The sequence below is a fragment of the Arvicola amphibius genome, chromosome 1 (assembly GCF_903992535.2).
Source record: "Arvicola amphibius chromosome 1, mArvAmp1.2, whole genome shotgun sequence".
Classification (NCBI taxonomy): Eukaryota; Metazoa; Chordata; class Mammalia; order Rodentia; family Cricetidae; genus Arvicola; species Arvicola amphibius.
The window spans coordinates 108195666-108217504 of NC_052047.1; the positions used below are offsets into that span (position 1 = coordinate 108195666).

The 21839-nt window shown below is 38.4% G+C and overlaps 1 protein-coding gene across 1 annotated transcript; it reads right to left on the minus strand.

The window, feature by feature from the left end:
• Positions 1-2229: 2229 nt before the first annotated feature.
• Positions 2230-14877, minus strand: LOC119818475 (interferon-induced very large GTPase 1-like). The gene is given in 17 exon segments (XM_038335878.1): positions 2230-3789; positions 3791-4658; positions 4661-5053; positions 5056-5547; positions 5550-5657; positions 5660-6112; positions 6115-6466; positions 6468-6877; positions 6880-7732; positions 8435-8591; positions 8593-8782; positions 8785-8976; positions 8979-9026; positions 9029-9481; positions 9484-10044; positions 10047-10319; positions 14270-14877. Coding segments are annotated over 16 exon segments (7212 nt in total). The 5' UTR covers positions 10318-10319; positions 14270-14877; the 3' UTR covers positions 2230-2378.
• Between the last annotated feature and the right edge of the window lie 6962 nt (positions 14878-21839).

Consider the following 21839-nt stretch of genomic DNA (forward strand, 5'->3'; position numbering starts at 1 on the left):
GGTGTCAGATCCCCTGGAACTGGAGTTACAGTCAGTCATGTATTGCCATGTAGGTGCTGGGACATAAACCCAGGTCCTCTTGGAAGAACAGTCAGTGCTCTTAACCACTGAGCCACCTCTTCAGGCCCTGAACAAGGACTCTTATATCACATCCACTAAGACAAAAACTGTCAAATGGAATCACATGAAACTAAAACACTTCTGTATAGCAAAGAATGCAATCATGATGGTAAATAAGAAGAAATGGAAAATAGTTTTTACCAGATTTACATCTGAGAGAGGGTGACTGTCTGGAATATATAAAGCACTAAAACCTGAACAAGAAAACAATCCCAGTATGGATGGGATATGAAACAAAACAGAGAGTTCTCAGAAGAAGAAACACAAATGACCAATAAATGTAATCTTTAAAGTGGTCAATATTCTTAACCATCAGGAAAATACAAAGTAAAACTTGTTTGTACTTCACTGTGCAACAATGCACAGAACGGTCAAGGTGAAAAATACAAATCACAACAAATGCTGGTGAGTATTATAGGGGAGAAAAGAGCACTTCTATGAGTGGGAGTGTAAACTGTTGCACTTTGTAGTTTCAAACTGTAAGAATCAATGAGAATATTTCTCAAAATGTTACAGACAAATATTATAGCACATGTTCCCAAGATATAGGAGACATCCAAGGTGTGAGGCATTGGCCAAGGGCTGCTGCATACAGAGAGTGGAACAGATATAAGCAAGAACTGGATGATACATGCAGCAAAGATGGAGGTCTGGAGCCTTTGAGAATGAAGCCTCATACACTAGAGACAGAACAACAGGATTTGGTGTTTTCCCTGCTTGCTTTGCTCCACTCTTTTTACCCTTTATTCTACATTTGGAACTGGTAACATAAGTCTGTGTCATTGTTTGAAATATATAGTTCTTTTATAAATTTTTATTTAATTTTTATTATTGTTTATTTGAGACAAAGTTAAGAGTTTGTCTGACATCTCATAATTTACTTAGACTTTGTTGTTTAATCAATGCTGAGACTATTAAATACTATGGGAATTTTTATGTTGAACTAAATGTGTTTTGAATTATGATATAGCCATGATCCTTTGGAGGTCATGATTGGAAACTGTGATTTGAATGAGAAATGACCCATAAGCTTATTTATTCCAGCACTTGGTACCTTTTTGGTGCCACTGTTTGGGGAGATATGAAAATTCTAAGAAATACCTTGTTTTTTCTCAGCCTATGCACATTTGCTGTAGAAAGTATAACAGTGGAATAAGGTTTGACATTTTGTAGCCCCATTGGCTTACAATTTGATATCAGTTTGGTGTATGCTGTTGAGATGTGATCTCTTAGCTTCTTGCTCCTGCTTCTTGTTGTTGTGTTTCCCCATAGTGGTGAAACTTAGACTTCTGGAACCTTATTCAAAACAATCATTTTCTTCTGCAACTAGCTTCTAGTTATGGAATTTTATCCCAAGAGCAGAAAATTGTCTCATATAATTATGAAACATTACACCTTACTGGGACAAAATCAACTTAAGCAGAATTCCTGCTCACAGATTGAATTCAGATTAGGAGAAATTACAGAGGCTGGAACTTGAGCCAGATAGTCTCACCTCATCACTGGTCAACAAACAGAGATCAGAGAATGATAGATACTCAGATAACTCTTTCTTTTATATTCAGTATGAAACTGCAGGCCAGGAAATGGGGCTGCCCAATTAGGGAAGGTCTTCCTACTTATGTTATTTTATTCCTTATCCTTCATAAGCACAGACTGATTTAACCTCAAAATGCCTTTCACTTGTGACCTGGAGTCTTGATTCCTAGGTGAATTAAGATCAGGTTAAACAGACAATCAGTGTTATACATAAGCCTTGATTACCTGATCATGATAATATAATCCGGGAATGATTCCTTCTTGGACCTACATGCAAATGAGGTTTTTAAGTTTTTGACAGTCTTTATTTTATTGAAAACCTTGTTCATACACTGTATTTTGATCATGTTTTCCACATTCCCAAATTCTTTACCAGTCCTCCCCATTTCCCTATCTACACAAGTTTTTATCTCTCTCTTTCAAACAAGCACAAAAAACAGGAAAAATGAGAAATACATGAAAATCACAACACCCCAACCCCAAAAATAGAAGTTAAAGTAAACAAGGCAAAATCATTAGCATATATAGTACATTATGTATAAAGCAAAAAATATCAAGTCTGAGAGAAAGTTATTTTAATAGAAAATCTTCAAATTTTGAAATAGCAAGTGATTTAGTTTTTACTTATTTAATTTGTAAGATGGAAGAATGAAAATGGGATGTAAATCAATACTAGATTCCCTTGAATAATGTGAAATTATTATAGCAGTGTTAGTGTCCTATTTGTGGCAAATGTTATTTTTCAAATCATCAAGCACTTCTTGCTTTGTGATTTTGGTCCACGAATCTGGAATAGTACCCCACTTTTTAAATTTATTTCCATACTTCTCTTCTAGCTCTGATCTGAAATGACAGACAAACCATTTCCAATATGGCTGGGTAGATGAGTCTGGGGTGATGCTCCACTTGGCAAAATTACCTCCTGCTTCTCGATATTTCTTATATGGGAATTTTTGGAGGTCATGTAAAATAAATGAATGATCACTTGCTACTGAACTAGTACAGCAGTCAATGACAAAGTAGTCTGTTTTATGCTTATGCCATCCATTGACAGCCTGAGGATGGTGGAATGGCACACTGTGGTCTCCATCATGTTGGGGAATGGTGTTTGTACAAACTGCTTTACAAAAAGAACAATGATTCCAACAGCCACAGAGATGCGCAGAGAGAATTTTCTCAATGTCAGAAAACATTTCATCTATGGGCTTATTTGAGAAGTCTTCTTTGACTTTCCTCATTGCAGGATCCAAAGCTGCACTCATGGCTTCTTTGAGAAACTCAGTGTCCTTTATCTCCTGGTGCTGGATGCTTATCAGGTCGCTTTTTGGAAAGATCAGGTTGCTCCCTAGATGATCATAGAACAAATCCAACCAGCGAGAAGCAGTGCTGCTTTCACCTTTAGCTTCTGCTATTGCCTCATTAATGGCAGAGAGGATAGCATTCTTGATGTCATCTAAACTTATTTTTAAAAATGTCTTTATTTTTTCACCTCCTTTTTTAAAACAGTGTCTTCTAATATGGTAATGAATATAACTCTTGAAAAAGGATTCTGGATGATGAATGTATTGCCAATACTTATCAAAGTTTTCTTCTTCAGCTAGAGAGTAGAGAATATGCTTTTCCAGGTTAGCCCTGTTGCCATTAAATTCAGGGCAGGTAGCTCGCATGTCCCCAGCTACTTTAGGACCCATCATTTCCCATATGGTGGTAGAGACAGCAGGAGTGAGCTTGAGCCACAGGAATTCAACAAAGGATGTGATAGAGGTAGCACCTTGGCAGGAGATCTTAAAACTCATGAAGAAACCATCTTTCTTTCTCTCCAGATAGTTCACAGGATCATTTTCTCTCTTGAACACCTTGTGCATTTCCTTGAAACTCTTAGATGCTCTTTGGAATAAGCACAAGGATAAGTCTATGGTGTAGTCTCTGGTAAATGTGTATTCTTCCTCAGGGGGAACAGATTTCAGTTCATTTTCTATTATCCTCAGGATTTCATGAAAATCACTCTGACTGTAATCATGCATTTGCTTCCAAATGTTTGTTATTGTTTCATTATTTCTTGAGTAAATGTTATTAGTAGTTTTACTAATAGATTCTTGATGACAGACTTCTAAACTCCTTGGAAATATAATACATTTTTTTCATTTGGACATGTTTGGAATAATTGATTTCAAACATCTCTCCTGACTTCACTTTCAGTCTTTCCATGATGTTTTTCTCTTTCTTGAAATATTCCAAAAGGATATTTTCAGCATCCAAATCAATGTCAGGGTCTTTGACAGGAGGTGCAGTCACAGACACATTGTAGTTCCAATTTGTCCAAAGTTGATCAAATTTCTCACGCAACTCTTCATCACTTAATTCTTTACCCTTCACATCTAAAGCCAACTCTCTGCTCCTCTCTAACAGTTCATTTTCATATTGTGAATTTTGGTTATCTAGTCTTTCTTGGCTTTGTTTAAGACTGATGAGCTCATTGCATTTCTTTCTGGTGTCTGAAATAAGTGCATCTTTAAGGAATACTAGCATGTTTTCAAAATTTGCTTTCCATTGAACCAATATTTCACTATCTGGATTTTCTTCAAAATACTTGTCAAAATCTTGCTTGATAGTTTCATAATTTGTACTGACTGGACCCTCCAGTGTATTAGTTGTGAGAGTCAGGATTTTCCCATTATGAATCCAATTATACAGCTGAATTTGTAAGTCCAGCACATGGCTCCTCAGCTCCCAGGTCCAGTGGTTATGCATGGTTTCCAGATAACTCATGGCTTTGACCTCTTGGGTGTTCCTGAAACTGAAAATGAAGTTCTCACTGACCAGGGCTTTCCACAAATCCTGAATTCAGAATTTTACATCTGAAATCTTTATGATCCTTCCCTTGGATTCCTGCTGGGCAGTCCTAAGAATCCCAGCCTTCGACTCCTGGACATTGTGGCTATAGTGAGGATTGGGAGGGGCCATTGGGGGATTGCCATCCCAGAGGTGGGCAAAGTAGAGATATGACTATTGGCATCAAATTTAATTACATCACTGAAGCGGGTTATGTCTGCGCACTCTTTCTGTCCAGCAGCTAATGCTGTCATCTCATCCAGTCTCTGCTCCAGTCGCCTTCGGCCTTCCATAGTTTGGTCTTTAGCTGTAACTTCTCCCACATTCTGATGGACAAAGATGCAACTTGTGGAGATTTTCACTTGTTTTATCCTTAGAAAGGCTTGGACAACTATTTGTAAGATATCCTGCATCTCTGATGGATTCTCTCCAAAAATATTGATCAGAGTCAAGTTTCCAAGGCCAATGACAAATGTTGCCAATTCATTGTCCCAGTTCTGGGATTTGTTCTTGAGTTCTGGAGCCCGAAGTCCTTCTGTGTCTACTGCTAGAATATAATCAAGCCAAGTTCCTTTGTGAATGTCTCATCTACCTTCAGAAGCTGCATATAGGTCCCCCTAGTGCACCGGCTCACACTGACTGTGAACTGCAACCCGAACAGGGCATTCAGCAGAGTGGACTTCCCTGAGCTCTGCAATCCAAGGATAGAGAGGACAAACAGCCTTTTTTCTCCAAGTTTCTCTGAGATCTTCTCAGAAACAGCTGCCACCCATTTTAGAGGCACATATGAAGCATCCCCATCTATCAGCTCAATGGGAACACCAGCTATCATCAGGTCTGCAGCAATCTGAGGGAAAGAGAGAAAACTTTTATCTCTAGTGGGAAAAGTTTCTTCCAGAGCTTCATAAATCTGGCCAACTTCTCTGAGAAGATGATCAATTCCAAAAGTACAGTCGTGAATCTCTGTGGAGATGGCTTCTATCTGATTCTGCAAGATTGTTAGGGAGTTACTTTTATATTTCTGATGTTTTTCTGTTTGTACCATTGACCACAATGTTTCTGCTGTAATTTTTCCAAATGTCCTTTGGTCAAGTTGTGTAATAAATGACCCAGCCACTACAAGATGTAATGTTTAGCAGGAGCTTCTTCATGTTCTTGAAGGATTGTAAAGAATGCATTACATCATTGGGAGGACAGGCTTTCTCTAATTGTTCATATCATATTTTTTGTTTCTGAATATCTATATCACTTTTATGTTGTTCAATACTCCGATTTCCCTTTTCTCTCAGATGATAGAGTTCTTTGTCCTTCTTACACCACATATGCCACAGTTGTCCCTGAAGATGTAGTAGGTTTTTCTTTATCATGGATAATGTCTGTTTTCTTAGTAGGGCCATTATAATCTCAGCCTTTTCTTTGGCATCCTTGCAGAGTCTCTGGTCTTCATCAACCAGGAATCCTTGTGTTCGAGCTATCTGTGAACAGTCCTCTAAGCTAAGAGAATTATGAGGGACCTCTAGTAAATGTTTAATGGCATTTGTGAGTTCCTCAATTAATTCTGCCTCATTTCTTTTCCTGATGCCAATTCTTACTCTTCTACCAGAATTGTTGGCCAAGACATTTTTTTATCATCTAACAAGCAGACTAGATGTATTGATGACTGACATAAGTGTCTGACAAGATTCTGGTTTTCTTTGTTGTCATCAGAAGATGACATGACGACCACAATGACAGAAGAAATTTCCTGCAGGAAGCTGAGTTGTTGCCTATGGTACTTGGCATCTCCATGAAGATTGGTGAAGGCCACACACTTATCAAATGTGTCCTCATTTTGACCCCCAGGACAGAACCAGGAGATTTTCACCACTCCCTCCATCAGAAGACAATCTTTGCTACTTCCTCTGCAGTGCCTGTGAAAAAACACATTATGTTTATGTTTACTGAGGAGAGAGTTCATGATCTGAGATTTGGAAGCAGGAGAGGCCTTTTCCAACTCTAATGAAGGACACTCTGGGGGTAGAGACACAGCACATCTGCTGATTCTTGTGACTGTAGCTCTTGCCATATAGTGATTTACTTGACTCTTGCCAACTTCTCCTGATTTGTCTGAGAGACCAGAGAGAGAATTCCATCTGAGAAGTGTTGGGATTTGGCACCACAAGGGGGAGTGCAAACTGACAAATGGAAAGTTTGCCCAAAATGTATTGCCTGGCAAGATAATCTGCACAGTGGAAAATGGCCATCTGGAAGTCCATTGGGTGAATGTGGGGCTGGGACATTTTTGCTGATGACTTAACAATATCTTCAGTCTCTTCAAATAACTCTTCATATGGATCAAAAGCCTCATTATCCTGGTTGTAGGAGCATCTAGAGACCTGGTGTCTCCATCATCCTTGAAGATCAGTTGTCTCAGCCTGCAATCTAATATCAGTAGTTTTTGCAGGAAGTAGAAGGGAAGTTCCTGTTCAGATCTTGGCTCAGACTTGTAGACAGACATCTTATAGATCTGGTGGAAATCAGCTTTGCTCATCTTTTTTGGATAGTGATGATCTAGGCCTAGACGTTGGAGTAAGTGTATGAAAGATTCATTGTCCATCACTACCTTTTTGATGTTTTCAATACTTAGTTGTTTATAAGACTCTTTAATTTCATTACGAAGACTTTGCAATTTTGTTTTCACTATGTCCATAGGCAAAGAAGGGGTAATGGCTTTATAGTCCCCATAAATGAGTAATCTCAAATCATTCTCAAGATTTTCCCAATCATGGTGTGCTCCATGTTTTGTGAGGATGTTTACAACTTCTTCAGATAAGAGTTGTCCTATATGTTGTCTTACTAATACCAAACGTTTTATTTTCTCACCTATAGAAATATCTGTGCTTCCAACTGTGGCTCTCAGAGCTGTGAGCACCAGGAATGCCTGGGCTCTGTAATTACAGACATTTTTAAGCTCTTGGTATTTCTGTTGGGCAGTTTGTATTTCATCCAAGAGGAAGTTTAACTCTGCCCACCCCAGAACAGGCTGAAGAGCATTGTCGTCCAGCCGATAACCTGCACCAGCTGCAATGGAGTGCAGTAGCAGCTGCATGTCAGGCTGCTCTGATTCTCTGAGAAAGTTCAAGAAGGATGTCAGAGCTGTGGTGACATCACATGTAGCTTTTCTCTGAGCCTCTTCCACTGTTTGTGAAGACTTATTTTTCATATTCACTCCTACTAGTTTCTTTTTAATTTGCTTTAAGATCTTTTTTGTTTGACCTTTGAATTCTTTTTTTTTCATTATTTTTTTCTCATTTTTTTATTAAAGATTTCCATCTCCTCCCCTCCTCCTTCCCCTTCCCTCCCCTCCCTTCCACCCATACTCCCACTCCACCCCTCTCCAAGACAAAGAGCCATCAGGGTTCCCTTCACTATGTTAAGTCCAAGGTCCTCCCAGCTTCCCCTAAGTCCAGGAAGGTGAGCAACCAAAATGACAAGGCTCACAGTGAGCCCGTCCATGCTGTAGAGTTCATGCTCATTGCCATTGTCCTTGGTTTCTCAGTCCTCCTCCACCATCAGCCACATTCAGAGAGTCCGGTTTCGTCCCCTGTTCCATCAGTCCCATTCCAACTGGACTTGGTGGTCTCCCGTTAGATCTGTCCCACCGTCTCAATGGGTAAATGCACTCCTCATGGTCCTGACTTCCTTGCTCATGATCTGCCTCCTTTTGCTCCTCATCAGGACCTTGGGAGCTCAGTCCGGTGCTCCTATGTGCGGCTCTGTCATTTTCTCCATCCAATGCCAAGTGAAGGTTCTATGGTGATATGCAAGATATTCATGAGTATGGCAATAGGATCTGTACATTTCTGGCACCTTCTCCTCAGCTGCCCAAGGACCTAGCTGGGGGTGTCTTCCTGGACACCTGGAAGAGTCAAGTCTCTGCCAACCCTAGAATGGCTCCCTTAACTAAGATATATAATTCCTTAACGAATTGAGCAAAGGAGATGATTTTGACCTTTTCTTCCTCTTTCTCTGAGTGGTAGATACACTCCATAGTAGATGATGCCTGTGGGAAGTTTGTCACTTTGTAGACATGAGGTTCTAGAAATCTACACACTTGAGTGACTTACATAAGCAGCTGCTTCTTTGAGAAAGTTGATTGTGCTAATTAGAAAATTCTGCAGTTGCCAATCTGTAAAAGACATATAAGTCCAAATGTTATAACTTGTGGTTTTTTGACTTAAGGCTTTCATGGAATTTATCAGTCTCTTAAGTTTCCTCTCATCAGAAACTTCTTGGAAATTCATATTTTTTGGAAAAGTCTAATTTCTTGCCCAAGACTGCACAAATATTCTTCATCTGGGATTTGAACAGCAAGGCCAGTCAGGACAGTGTAGTTTTCATTTAGACATTTAGCCAGTTGAAGTGGGTTCTTAAAATCACTTCTGTGGTTGCTAAGGATGATGTCCCAAACTGGTACCAACTGAAGTTCCTGGTCAATGATAATCAGGTTTTGTTGCTGGCAAGAAGACCAGTTGTTCAGTGAACAATTCCATTTGTTCTATTGGTCCACCTATCTGGGCCACAGATAACTGGACATTGAATTGAAACATTTCGTTAGCTACATTCTGACACAATCTTACATAATGTGAGTGTGATGCTTTCACCCTTCCAACAACTTTAATCCCAAAGCCACTGGAGCTCCTTCTTATGTATTGATCCAAGGCGTCTGCTGTCTGCTGCTTCACATGACCCAGCTGGTCACTGTTGAAACCCTCTGAAATGGCCTTCCAGCAGTAGATTCCCCCAAGGTGTAGACTGCCTTGATTAGCATGAGAGCCAAACCTATTAAAGAAGTTTTCAATCCTGTTTCTTAGTAAGAGGAATCTGTCTGGTCCATCAGTGTGTTCCAGTTGTTCCTCGATGATTTTCAGTTCTCTGAGAGCAGCAGGGGAGAGCTGAAGCTGATCAGTTTGAAAGTGCAAGGAGGCCAGGGGCACATAACTGAACTTCGCTCTGAATATGACTGTTGTGTGTCCTTGGATTCTGAATGTTTGCTTTCCAGACTAAATCCCCAGCATCCTCCTGTGGCTGATGTCATTGCTCCAAATCCCAGCTTCTCCACAGCCTTGGTGAACAAGGATTCTGCTTGAGATGATGTGAAGTCTCTTGTTTCCATCCTTTTACCTTGCTCAGGTCCAAAGAGGAAGAATTCCTTGGGGACCCTGAGTAGCTCTTCTCTCTTCACTACCAGGTCCCCTTGTTTGCTTGTCTTATAAATTCCCTGCAGAGCCAGTCCTCCAGATGCCCATCTTACCAGGTCTCTATCGGGGAAGTTTCCACTGTAGGGAAGTTTGGGATCCATATCCTTGAGATGTCTCACCATTGTTTCAGTGACATCATTGAGGGGTACTTCCAGCCCTGGCCAGCACTCTTCTGGGATCTCCATTGCTAGCCTCAGTTCTGCTTCTTTCTTCCTCACTTCCTTTTCCTGTCTGTGTTTCCCTTCTGACTGCAAGGCCCTCAGTTCCTGCAGTGCCTGTTTTGCTTGCTGGTGCCTGTTCCTATCATCTTCCCAGAAGTCTCTACAACACTGTTTGGCTGTGAGAGGTCAAGCAGCTTTTTCAGAGCCCGTTGCTCCCAGGTGTGTTGTATATGGGACTTCAACTTCTGGAGGTCTTTTTCTTCTAAGTGTTGTAAAGCCTGGACACAGGTCACACCCAGATCTTTCTGAAGCTTAGGCAGCCAGTAGTCAACAGACAAACCCACTTCAGTCAGCATCTCCTGAAGATTTTGCTGTTTTCTGTGTCTCGGCTGAGACTTTTCAGGAAACTTCTTTGCTGTGTTCATGGCTGTGTGAAGAGCAGGTACTAAGTTAATCAATGCCCGATTCTTTTGTAGTATTAGTTTCTTGGCTAATAGAATGAGTGTCCTGGGTCTATAAGTCTGCAGGAACTTCTCATCTTTGCCTTTAATTGTGAAGTTGTATTTTCATTAGTAAGTTTTTCACATTATTGTCCACATTTGAACTAAATGTTGCTAATGTATCTAGTTGTTATTGTGATGTACAGTGTAATACACTACTTTATAGCACTTCCTCCTCCAGGGTATAAAAAGGAGCAAAACAATGGCTCAAATGCAAAAATATGTTAGTTGATTTTCATTTCTAAAACACGACTTTTCTATCAGTTCTTTAGCTTTTCTATACTGGTTTCTGTGAAACATATCTACTCTTGCCATTCATAATTTTGTCACTGTTTATTAAATCATGCAATATTGGTTTTGTCTCCCATGATTCTAAACACACCTCTACCTTGGTTGATGCTTGTTTATTTGTGGCTTCTCATTTTGCTCTTTGATGTATTAAACAGCTTCCAATGTACTGGTATCAGCCATATTTGTGTGTGCATATTCTAATCCACTACTCTATCCAACTAATTTCCTTGAGTTATTTTCACACCTCTACACACACACACACACACACACACACACACACACACACACCTCAGTCCATTTATGCATGAGACAATGAAGACTGTATTTGCTTCAATTGCATATATTACTTATGTTTCTAATTCTCTTATATTCCTGTCCTATTCAGAGGTACCCTCATATTAACTAATTATTATATTTATCTTTCTTCTACTTAATATAAATTTAGTACCATATGGTTTTTAAATGATTTCTCCAATATCTCTTTAAACTTGTTTTCTTTGCATTCCTATGAAATCTTCATTATATTTTGCATTTTTTTGCATTCATTATAATGGCTATAACAGGCATCACTTCTGATACTTGTCTCTTTTCTACTCTTCAAGATTCATTTTTAACTCAATTATAATTCAACATTATTAGGGTGCATATGTCTTACTTTGTAAAGCTTCTTTTCCCATATATTGTACTTATATATACTGCCAGTGGTGAGGAATTTGGAAATATGAAGAAGAGAAAGAACACACAGAGTGTTTTCTACCAGTGTTTTTAAGTTTTCATTTCCATAGAAAAGGATGTCAGACATACAAAACAAACACTGAATACCACACAAAGGAGAATTTGTTCTCAAAGTTACATAGTAGAGAGTTACTGGGAGTTTCTTAAGTAGGAGATAAATTGAACAGGCTTTTAAATTGTGTGCCTCTTATCAGTTGCAGAGGATAGTTAATGAGGTTATGTATTTGTTTGCATGTTATTTTTCATTAGGGTGGCATAACAAAATCATTTAATTTATTGTAATACTTAAATGTAGATAAGAATGTTAGACATGTTTTTGGTTTAGTTTCCTTGCAAGACCTAGTTTTGTGGTTACTGATCTTATGCATAGAGATTATATTACATACATGACATTTTTCTCCTTACTTCTCTCTGCTCACCAATAAATCCTCATCTCAGAAACATGAGATTAACATCATTATTGAATGGTGAGTTCAACTGCTTTTCTACTCTTTGTATTTCTTCTGTGTGAAAAAACAAAAGAAGGCTCACTCTGGGTGCTTGTGTGCTGATCTTTGATTTCTCAGTATCCAAAATGGTGAACCTTAAATTGTTTTTATTGTAAATTTTTATTCTCCATGCATCTGTTAAAAAACTGATTGAAGAAGACAAAAACTGGTGTGAGTGGAGCTAAACTGTTATGAAAACACCTGAGAGATGAAGTATCATGATAAACATCTGGGAGATGAAGTGTCATGATAAACACATGTGAGATGAAGTGTCATGATAAACACCTGGGAGATGAAGTGTCATGATATAAACCTGGGAGATGAAGTATCCTGATAAATACCTGAGAGATGAAGTGTCAGGATAAATACCTGAGAGATGAAGTGTCAGGATACACACCTGGGAGATGAAGTATCATGATAAACACCTGGGAGATGAAAGTATCATGATAAACACCTGGGAGATGAAGTGTCATGATAAACACCCGGGTGATGAAGTGCTAGGTTAAACACCTGGGAGATGAAAGTATCATGATAAGCACCTGGGAGATGAAGTGTTAGGATAAACACCTGGGAGATGAAAGTATCATGATAAACACCTGGGAGATGAAGTGTCAGGATAAACACCTGGGAGATGAAAGTATCATGATAAACACCTGGGAGATGAAGTGTCAGGATAAACACCTGGGAGATGAAGTGTCGATGATAACACCCTGGGAGATGAAGTGTTCAGGATAAAACACCTGAGAGATGATAGTGTCAGGATATACACCTGGGAGATGAAGTATCATGAAATAAACACCTGGGAGATGAAGTATCATGATAAACACCTGGGAGATGAAGTGTCATGATAAACACCTGGGAGATGAAGTGTCATGATAAACACCTGGGAGATGAAGTGTCAGGATAAACACCTGAGAAGATGAAGTGTCCAGGATATCACCTGGGAGATGAAGTGTCCATGATAAACACCTGATGATGTGGAAGCAGCATGACAAATAAGTGTTGGAAAGAATTTGGAAGTACATGGGGAATCAAGACTACATTACAGCCCATACAGGGCTGTGGGCAGTTTTGTGAGGACCCTGGCTAAGAGAAGAAACTATTGAAAATATCTGTGATTTTTGGGAATGAAAAACTAAGTTGTCATGATTCAGACAATGGTTAGAAATGTGTGCTGTATGTAGTACTGCGAAATCTCTGGCAGAAATGAGGAATGAGCTGTTGGAAGCCAGATGTAAGACCAATCTTATGATGAGGCAAACAACACCAATAAATTGTTAGTAAAGAAGAACAGGATAAAAGATCATTCAAGAAGGATTAGCTTAGATATATGAGAGTCCAGATTTACATCTGCCATAACAAAGAAAATGAAAAAAAATAATTATTTTCTAAATTCACCTTATAATGTTTTAATCAACAATGAGTAACTTTCAAAAAGGAAACACTTGACCTAGATTACACCTGGTGAAATATGTGATGTATGCAAGAAGATATGACACCAGATTAAAAATAATTTTCTTCCTAAAAATAAATACATACCTCCCCAATTGATTCTCTGGGGCCATTGTTATCCTACCTCTAAAGTGTGATTAAGACATGACAGAAAAGAAATCTGTAAACAAATATATCTTATCTCTCAAAAATATTATTATTTTAAATCCAACAATATATAATAGAATTTTGACCTGGACAACAGGGGTGTATCTACTGTGGCAAACTAGTTTTTACAGTAAAAACAATGAACATACATCATATAGAGCACAGTAAAGAAAAGTATATGATTATATCCAACTGACAAAAGAGCATTTTAAATATAAACTCCAATCATGATTTTAAAATCTCAGCATAGAGGGAAATACTTCAATTTGGTGAAAAAAAAAAACATATGCAAAAAGCATATAGTAACATCATACTTAATATTGAAAAAAACATGCTTTTTGTGTGTAAGATCAAGAACAAAGCAAGGATCTGATTGTCATCAGTCTTATTCAATAGCCTACCTGAAGTCTTAGGTGTAAAGAAGGTAAGCAAAGCAACTAAAATGTAGACACAAGAGAGAAATAGCTGAGAGAAACTACCTTTATCCGAGATAATATCACTTGGTATGTAGAAAATAAAACCTGCCTTAAACTAACATGAATATAAGAAAATCTCCCTTATAATGGGTTAAATTAGAAAAATTGCTCCTTGTATATAAAAGAAGGAATAGTGAGTAGTATTTCAAATTGAAAGCACATTGCTATTTACAGAATACCAAGAATAAACATTCAATGTAACATAAAAATATGTACAGACATATGAAGAAGACTGTAAAATCCTGATGGAGCAGATTAAAGAGTATGTAAAGTAATGAGGCCAAATACCTTAATTTATGCTCCTAAAATTCTAATTGCCGTATGGATCCCTAGATGAAAAGAATCAACAGAATGTAAGTACAGCTAAATTATAAAAATAGATTCATTACATTGGCTCATGTGATATGAAGAGGGCACCTGGACAATGTTCAACTACATGCTCCAGAGACTGAGAACTTGTTCCCAGTCCAGGAAGGATGCCTTTGCACTCTCGGTCTAATGCTGAAAGCCTTGGGGAGTTGCTGGAATTGAGTCCATTGTGAAGAGCTGAAGAACTGGCCTTTAATGTCAGCAGGTGTAAACAGCAATAGAAGCCATCACTGTTAAAAGTAAGACTGACACTCTGTGTGCTGCCTCCATCCCACTTCTTCATGGAGTAGTTTACCCTATAGATAATCTCATCCTTATTCGGAGCAGGGGCTTCCTCACTGTCTGACATGTCAACGCTACCTGAAAAGTTCTTTATAGCCATACAAATGCATTGCACAAGTTCTAGAGTTCTACCTGGTTCCATTGTCACTTAACGGCAACTATGACACTAGCTCTTTACAACTTGTTCATTATAGACTCTCTACAACCTTATAAAAATCCCCACCAACTTACTTTCTGAATAACAAACCAAACAAAGTTTATATGAAACAACAAAAGGTACAGAACAACCAGTATACAATAAATAAAGGAGAAAAGTATAATATTGACATCTCAAGGCTTAATAGAAGAAAAGATACACCAATCAATGGCACATGGAATTGATAGAGATTTTTAAAAAAAAATCAGTGGAAAACAATAGGGTCCAAATGTATAATATGCAAATAGATTTAAATATCCTTAGACCAAGGGTCAAGGACATTATCACAGAGAAAAGGCTAATTTTTTTCCAGCATATGGCCCTGGAAATTTTCATATCAACAACCATATATATCTAAAAATTCATGGTGTATGCATACTTCTTGAAACAATGAACTAAGAGAAGAATATGGAATCAAAAACTCACAGATTACATCTATATATCTATTGTTCAAAACTTTGATACTCCTTTGCTACTCTTATTATATATAAACCCAGGAAACTGATATTTTAAAGTCCATTTTATAAATTACTACAGTGGGTTAAGTACAAACTTAGATAATTTCTATTTTTAAAGCTCTAATAAACATCTGAAATACTCTATTTAAGACATAGCTCATTTAGAACAATACTCTTAATTCATAAAATATTTTTATTAAGCTATACATTTATGACTACATAAATATTAATATTTCTAAGCATTTTCATAAAAAAATCAATAAATTGAATTTTACTAATTAATTAATTAAAAAATAGTCAAATGTAGATGTAATTAAAGAAGTCCACAGGACCTCAGAATAAAGAATAACAACTGTCTATTTAGGGAACACTCAAAATAAGAAAGCAGCCAGTCCTCTTGTAGGCGCTGGGAGCTGCATACAGAAACTTAGACCACCAGCCAAGAGAGAGAGCATGCTTCCTGTTTGTACTTATCAGCCTACACATTTTACCTCAGACCACACCCTAATGGGCCAGTTCCCAAAAGGCTATTGGCTGAATGAATTCCCATATCACCTCCCACTTTTGTCTAAATAAGAGGGTTCAAAATCTAATCCAAAACTATATGCAATTAACAAGTATTGTCCAGTAGAAGGAAAGGCAAAAACATACACAAAAATAGAACTACAACCAATATGAACAACATCAAGCAAGAAACACATGTTAAGGTAATCTAACCAGTCTAAGGTAATCAGCAAATAATAAAGATTATTTCAATAATTGTTCTATCCTGAGGAGTCTAAGTCTTATACAAAAATGTCTTAGTTAAGTTATGAGAGGAAAGTAGGTATGACTATCTAGTCTTGAACCCCATCAAAGACGTGAGAGAGTAAATAATATTACCTGAGTAAGCAGGAAGTGAAAGCAAGCAATTTCAAAAATGGTGTAAGAAATGACAGAGACAGCTGACTTCCTGAGCAATCACCCAAAGTCTCATTTGTAACATTGAGATCACCAAGTTTGGCCAAGGACTAGGGTATTTGACTCACCATTTTCAGAAAGAGGAAAATTCGAAAGAGAGTCCTAACCTATGTTGGCAAGGTTTGGCAATTATTTTTGCTTGTATCTTGCTTGTCCAGTTTAAACAGTGCACATATTGTCAGTAGTTGAGGCAAGGGAAGTTCTTTGCCCACAGGCCAGTCTTGCTAAGAAGAAAACAAGCTCCAAGTGCATCCACCATTCTCTTGGGAATAGACCAGTTCTGCTGGGAGCAATTGTGTCTCATGTCAATAGAATCCTGAGTTATTTAAATGCCATATTCTGTAGGTCTTCGAAGTGCTTGAAGATTACCTATCTATGTAGAGCACATCTATGTACTAGAGAACCTGACTAGCCTAACTATGAATATGACAAACATGGATGACTATTGACCTGTAATTCTTAATACCTATATATCTTAAAGACAAAGACTTCACATTATCAAAATAAACAGTCTTTAAACAGATGTACAACAAATGAGAACAATGACCTCATAAATGTAAGCTATATATCAGAGGTAGAAATACATAGTACATTATGATATATATATATATATATATATTAAATTGCTTCAATATGCAAAATACCTTAAGCAGAGGTATAAATATACATACACACAATAAGATAAAATAACTTTGCATATGTACACAGATATCATAAACAGAAATAGAAACATATATATATAACATAACAAATGCAATTTAAACTTATATCAATATGCAAATTGTCTTAGAAATATAAAGATAATTTAATGTATGTAAAATCTAAAAGAATCTATACCAATATATATTGTCTATAACTAATAGTTCACAAGTAGATATGCTAATCTATTAGTTATCCATTCCCATCAATTCCCTGCTCCTTTTTTAAGGATATTATATGAAGTATCAAACTAATAACAGCTATGGCTATGTTGGGGCAGCTGGCCCAATCCCTGCGTTCAGGGGCGTGGCTGCTCCAGCGTGGTAGCATTCCCCTTAAATAGGATCGGGGCGCCGGAAGGTGCCCCGTTCTTTGCTCTCCCCCGCGTACCTTCTGCTCCGCTGGACCCTTGGTTCTGTAAGTTCCCTTATCTCCCCTTGTATTAAAAACAGATTAATTATAAAAGGACTACCGTGGTTATTTTCCTAAACCCTATAACCGCTGGTACCTTTGCCGGTACATCTGGCGCTGCAATGTGGAGGCTAAATCCACTTAAAACTCGCGGGCGGTGGTGGCTTGGCGGGCCGGAGCAAGCCGCGGTTTCATTTGGGAGGGAGGGGGAACGCGCGCTCGCAGGACTCCCAACGACCGGCTGCTGGACGACCTCGCGCCGCGGGGCCGGAGCGAGCCGCGGTTTTGTCTGGTCCCGCGGTGCAGAGTGGTCCGCGTTCTGTCCCACATAAGGTTTTTAAGTGGATTTAGCCCCCACGTTGGAGCGCCAGATGTACCGGCAAAGGTACCAGCGGTTATAGGGTTTAGGAAAATAACCACGGTAGTCCTTTTATAATTAATCTGTTTTTAATACAAGGGGAGATAAGGGAACTTACAGAACCAAGGGTCCAGCGGAGCAGATGGTACGCGGGGGAGAGCAAAGAACGGGGCTCCTTCCGGCGCCCCGATCCTATTTAAGGGGAATGCTACCCCGCTGGAGCAGCCACGCCCCTGAACGCAGGGATTGGGCCAGCTGCCCCAACATCTCCCCCTTTTGTCTAAATAAGACAGATTCAGAAACCAAATACAACTATATACAATGGGAACAGATCATATAAAATTACAAAAAGTAAACAATATCAGGCGAGAAGTATATAACGAAAAATTTTTCTAATCACTCTACTTTGGGAAGTCTAAATAATCTAGAAGGTAGCTACCATTATCTAATCTTTAACCCCATCAAAGATCTGAGAAGGAGAGTAAAATTACCAAAGCAACCAGGAAGCACAAACAAGAAACTTCCAAAATGTGCAACAGAAGACAGAGACAATTGACTACCTGGGCAACCACACGAAGTCTTGATAGCAATGTTGAGGCAACCAACTTTGGCTGAGGCCTGAAAAAACCTGACATACCATTATACAATGGCAAGGAACCTTTAGTAGAACTATCCTATCCTGTCTTGGCAAGATAAGACAATTCTGTTTTATCCACTTATGGATATTTCGTAGTTTAGTCAGTAATGGAGGTATGGGCTTTTCTTTGCCCCAAGGCCAGTTCTGCCAAGTAGAAGACAAACTCCCAGTGGAGTGTCTTTGGTGCTCAACGTTCTCTCGGGAGTAGAGCATTGTTGCCAGGAGTGATTGTGTCTCATATATATAAAACTCTAGGTTAGCTTAAAGGCCATGTTCTACAGCTCTTCAAAGAGGTCGAAGATTATGCTATCTATACTAAATACAACCTCTATGTGTCTAAAAAACCTGATTGTCCTAAATATAAATATGACCAACATATAATTCTCAACACTTATGTAACTGTATGATTAATAGAATAGACAACTGTGCAATAAATGAAGACAATGATTTCCAAATGTAAACAGGGTCCTTACATAAATAATATCTGAGGTAGAAATGTACAGTGCAATATGGTAAACAATGTCATTACATAAATAATATCAGAGGTAGAGATGTACATTGCAATATAGTAAGCAATGTCAATATAACAATTGTTTCAAACAGAGGTAGTATCATACTCTCATACAATGTTCAATATATCAATATACAAGAATCAACACTCATATAGTTTTTTTTAAAAAACAATAACTCACAAAAATCAATTATTCCTTCAGATCACCAGTTAATCCCTCCCTCCCCCTTTTTTTATATATATATACATATAGTTATACACATAATTTATACCCCTGAGTCCATATAAAGCCTTCCACAACCCGACCACACTATACCAGCCACCAATTAGTGTCCCTAAATCTGAGGGTAAACTTTGTTGGGAGGGGGGGGGGCGTCGTCATCCAAGATTGCTTCCAGCTGACATAGGGGCGACTTTTTTTCCCACAGGTTCCTGTGAAAGCAAATGATGGTAGAATACCCAGGGTAACATTTCATCTAGGAAAAATGTGTCCAGCCTCTGAATTTTTTTTTTTTTTTAGAAAATGAGGCCAGAATGTTGTCAAAAATGTGCACCATTCAAAAGTGTTCTGTGCAATTGGTACCAAAAAACAGGCCAAATATTAGCGCTACAAAACATGACGTCATAATAACCAGTTGGAGTTGATGTTGCCGGGCCCCGTCTTCATCCTGGAAACTGCAAAGATTACTGAAGAAAAAAATTTTGTCGTTTGTTGCGAGAGAGATAAGCATTATCTACAAGGACACATACAGACGTATACGTGCATATCTTCAATGAAAGGTGCATTAAAAACAACCACAGATATGAATGAAGGAAAAGAAGGCAAATATATTGGTACCATTATCAACATTATTGTTATTAATATTCTGTCTCATAATTTTACTTCTAACCTGAGACAGAAACTCTGAGAAATCTCTTATAAACAAGCTTGGAATTGGAGAGGGACTGGGCCAGAGTCCAACTCCAAGAAACCAGCTCTAAATATCTATGAAGAAATGCATATTGACACACATACAAAAATTGTTTTTTATACTCACAGAGCTTACCCAATGTTAATGCTGATCCTTGTTGGGTTGCAATTGGTTCCAATTCATCAATATTCAAGGTATCCAGGGTCCCTCAGGTCCTTTGAAGGTGAGTGTCTTCCTGTGGGGATAAGAAAAGAACCCTGCCCCCGAACTATAGGTCTCTTACCATCAGTATGTTCACCATCCTTGTGCATGAATTGTTATTATTCTTTTCCAAAGGGCTTCTCCTCTTCAAACCGAACCTTTATTAACTTTGATGGTATCCACGATTTTTCTTCTCCTGTGGAGACAAGAGCAAAACCCCTTCCCCAACGCAGCACATCCCCTGGCTTCCATTGTGAGGTTAGCACATCCTTGAAATAAACTGGTTGATTTAATTCAACAGACTTTTCCATTATCCAATGTCTCTCTGCAGCCGTTGTCCCCTTTTCATTAGCATTGAGAAAATTCAAAGTCAGTAAAGCATTATATAATCTATTTCTGGGGGTATTCTCCACCCCTTTTTGCTTGTTCAACATATCCTTTATCGTCCTATTTGATCTTTCAATGACTGCTTGACCTGTAGGATTGTAGGGTATGCCTGTAACATGCTTAATATTGTAATAGGCAAAAAAAACGTTTCATTTTTCTAGAGACATAAGCTGGACCATTATCCGTCTTTATTTGCGCAGGTATACCCATGATGGCCATGACTTCTAATAAGTGAGTGATTACTGAATCTGCCTTTTCTGAGCTTAAAGCAGTTGCCCATTGGAATCCTGAATAAGTGTCAATGGTATGGTGTACATATTTTAATTTTCCAAATTCTGAAAAATGGAACACATCCATCTGCCAGATTTCATTCCTTTTGGTGCCCTTTGGATTAGTCCCTGCAGGCAGTGGTGCTTGGTTATAGAAAGAGCAAGTAGGGCATTTCTTTACAATCTCCTTAGCTTGTTGCCATGTAATAGAAAACTCTTTCTTCAAGCCTTTGCTATTGACATGATGCTTTTCATGAAATTCGGAAGCCTGCAGCACACTACCAATCATAGCTGATCAATATCTGCATTGCCACGTGCTAAAGGACCTGGCAGACCCGTATGGGATTGGATGTGTGTTATATACATAGGGCAAACTCTGTTCCTGATCATTTCTTGTACCTGGATAAACAATGAGGTTAGTTCAGTATCATCAGGTATGAATTTGGCAGTTTCAATATGTAAGATAACTCTTTCTGCATATTGTGAGTCAGTAATAATGTTAAGAGGTTCCTTAAAATCCCTTAGTACCATAAGAATGGCAAATAACTCTGCCTTTTGGACAGAATCGTAAGGACTTTGTTCCACCTTACTCAAGTCTTCTGATTTGTAGCCTGCCTTACCTGATTTATTAGCATCAGTATAAAACGTGCGGGCTCCAGTTATTGGAGCATCACGGACAATTCGAGGAAGAATCCAAGAAGTTCTCTTTATAAAGTTAAGCCTTTTGCTTTTTGGATAGTTGTTATTAATTTCTCCTAAAAAGTTAGCACAAGCTCTTTGCCATGGTTCATTATCTTCCCACAATTTTCATATCTCATCAGCGGTGAAAGGCACTATGATTTCTGCTGGGTCTATGCCTGATAGTTGACGAAGTCTCAATTTACCTTTTATGATTAGTTCAGAAACCTTTTCCACATAGGTTTTTAATTTCTTACTTGGCTTATGAGGTAGAAAGATCCACTCTAAAATAATATCATCTCTTTGCATTAGAATTCCTGTAGGAGAAATTTTTGAAGGCAATATAACGAGAATACAACTGAGTTCTGGATTCACCCTATCCACATGTGCTTCTTGCAATCTTTCTTCAACCATTGTCAGTTCTTTTTCTGCTTCAGCTGTTAATTCTCTGGGACTGTTTAGGTCTCTTTCCCCATCTAAGGTTTTGTTTAAGTGAATTATCATATCAGGTGTTATCCCAACAGTCAGTCG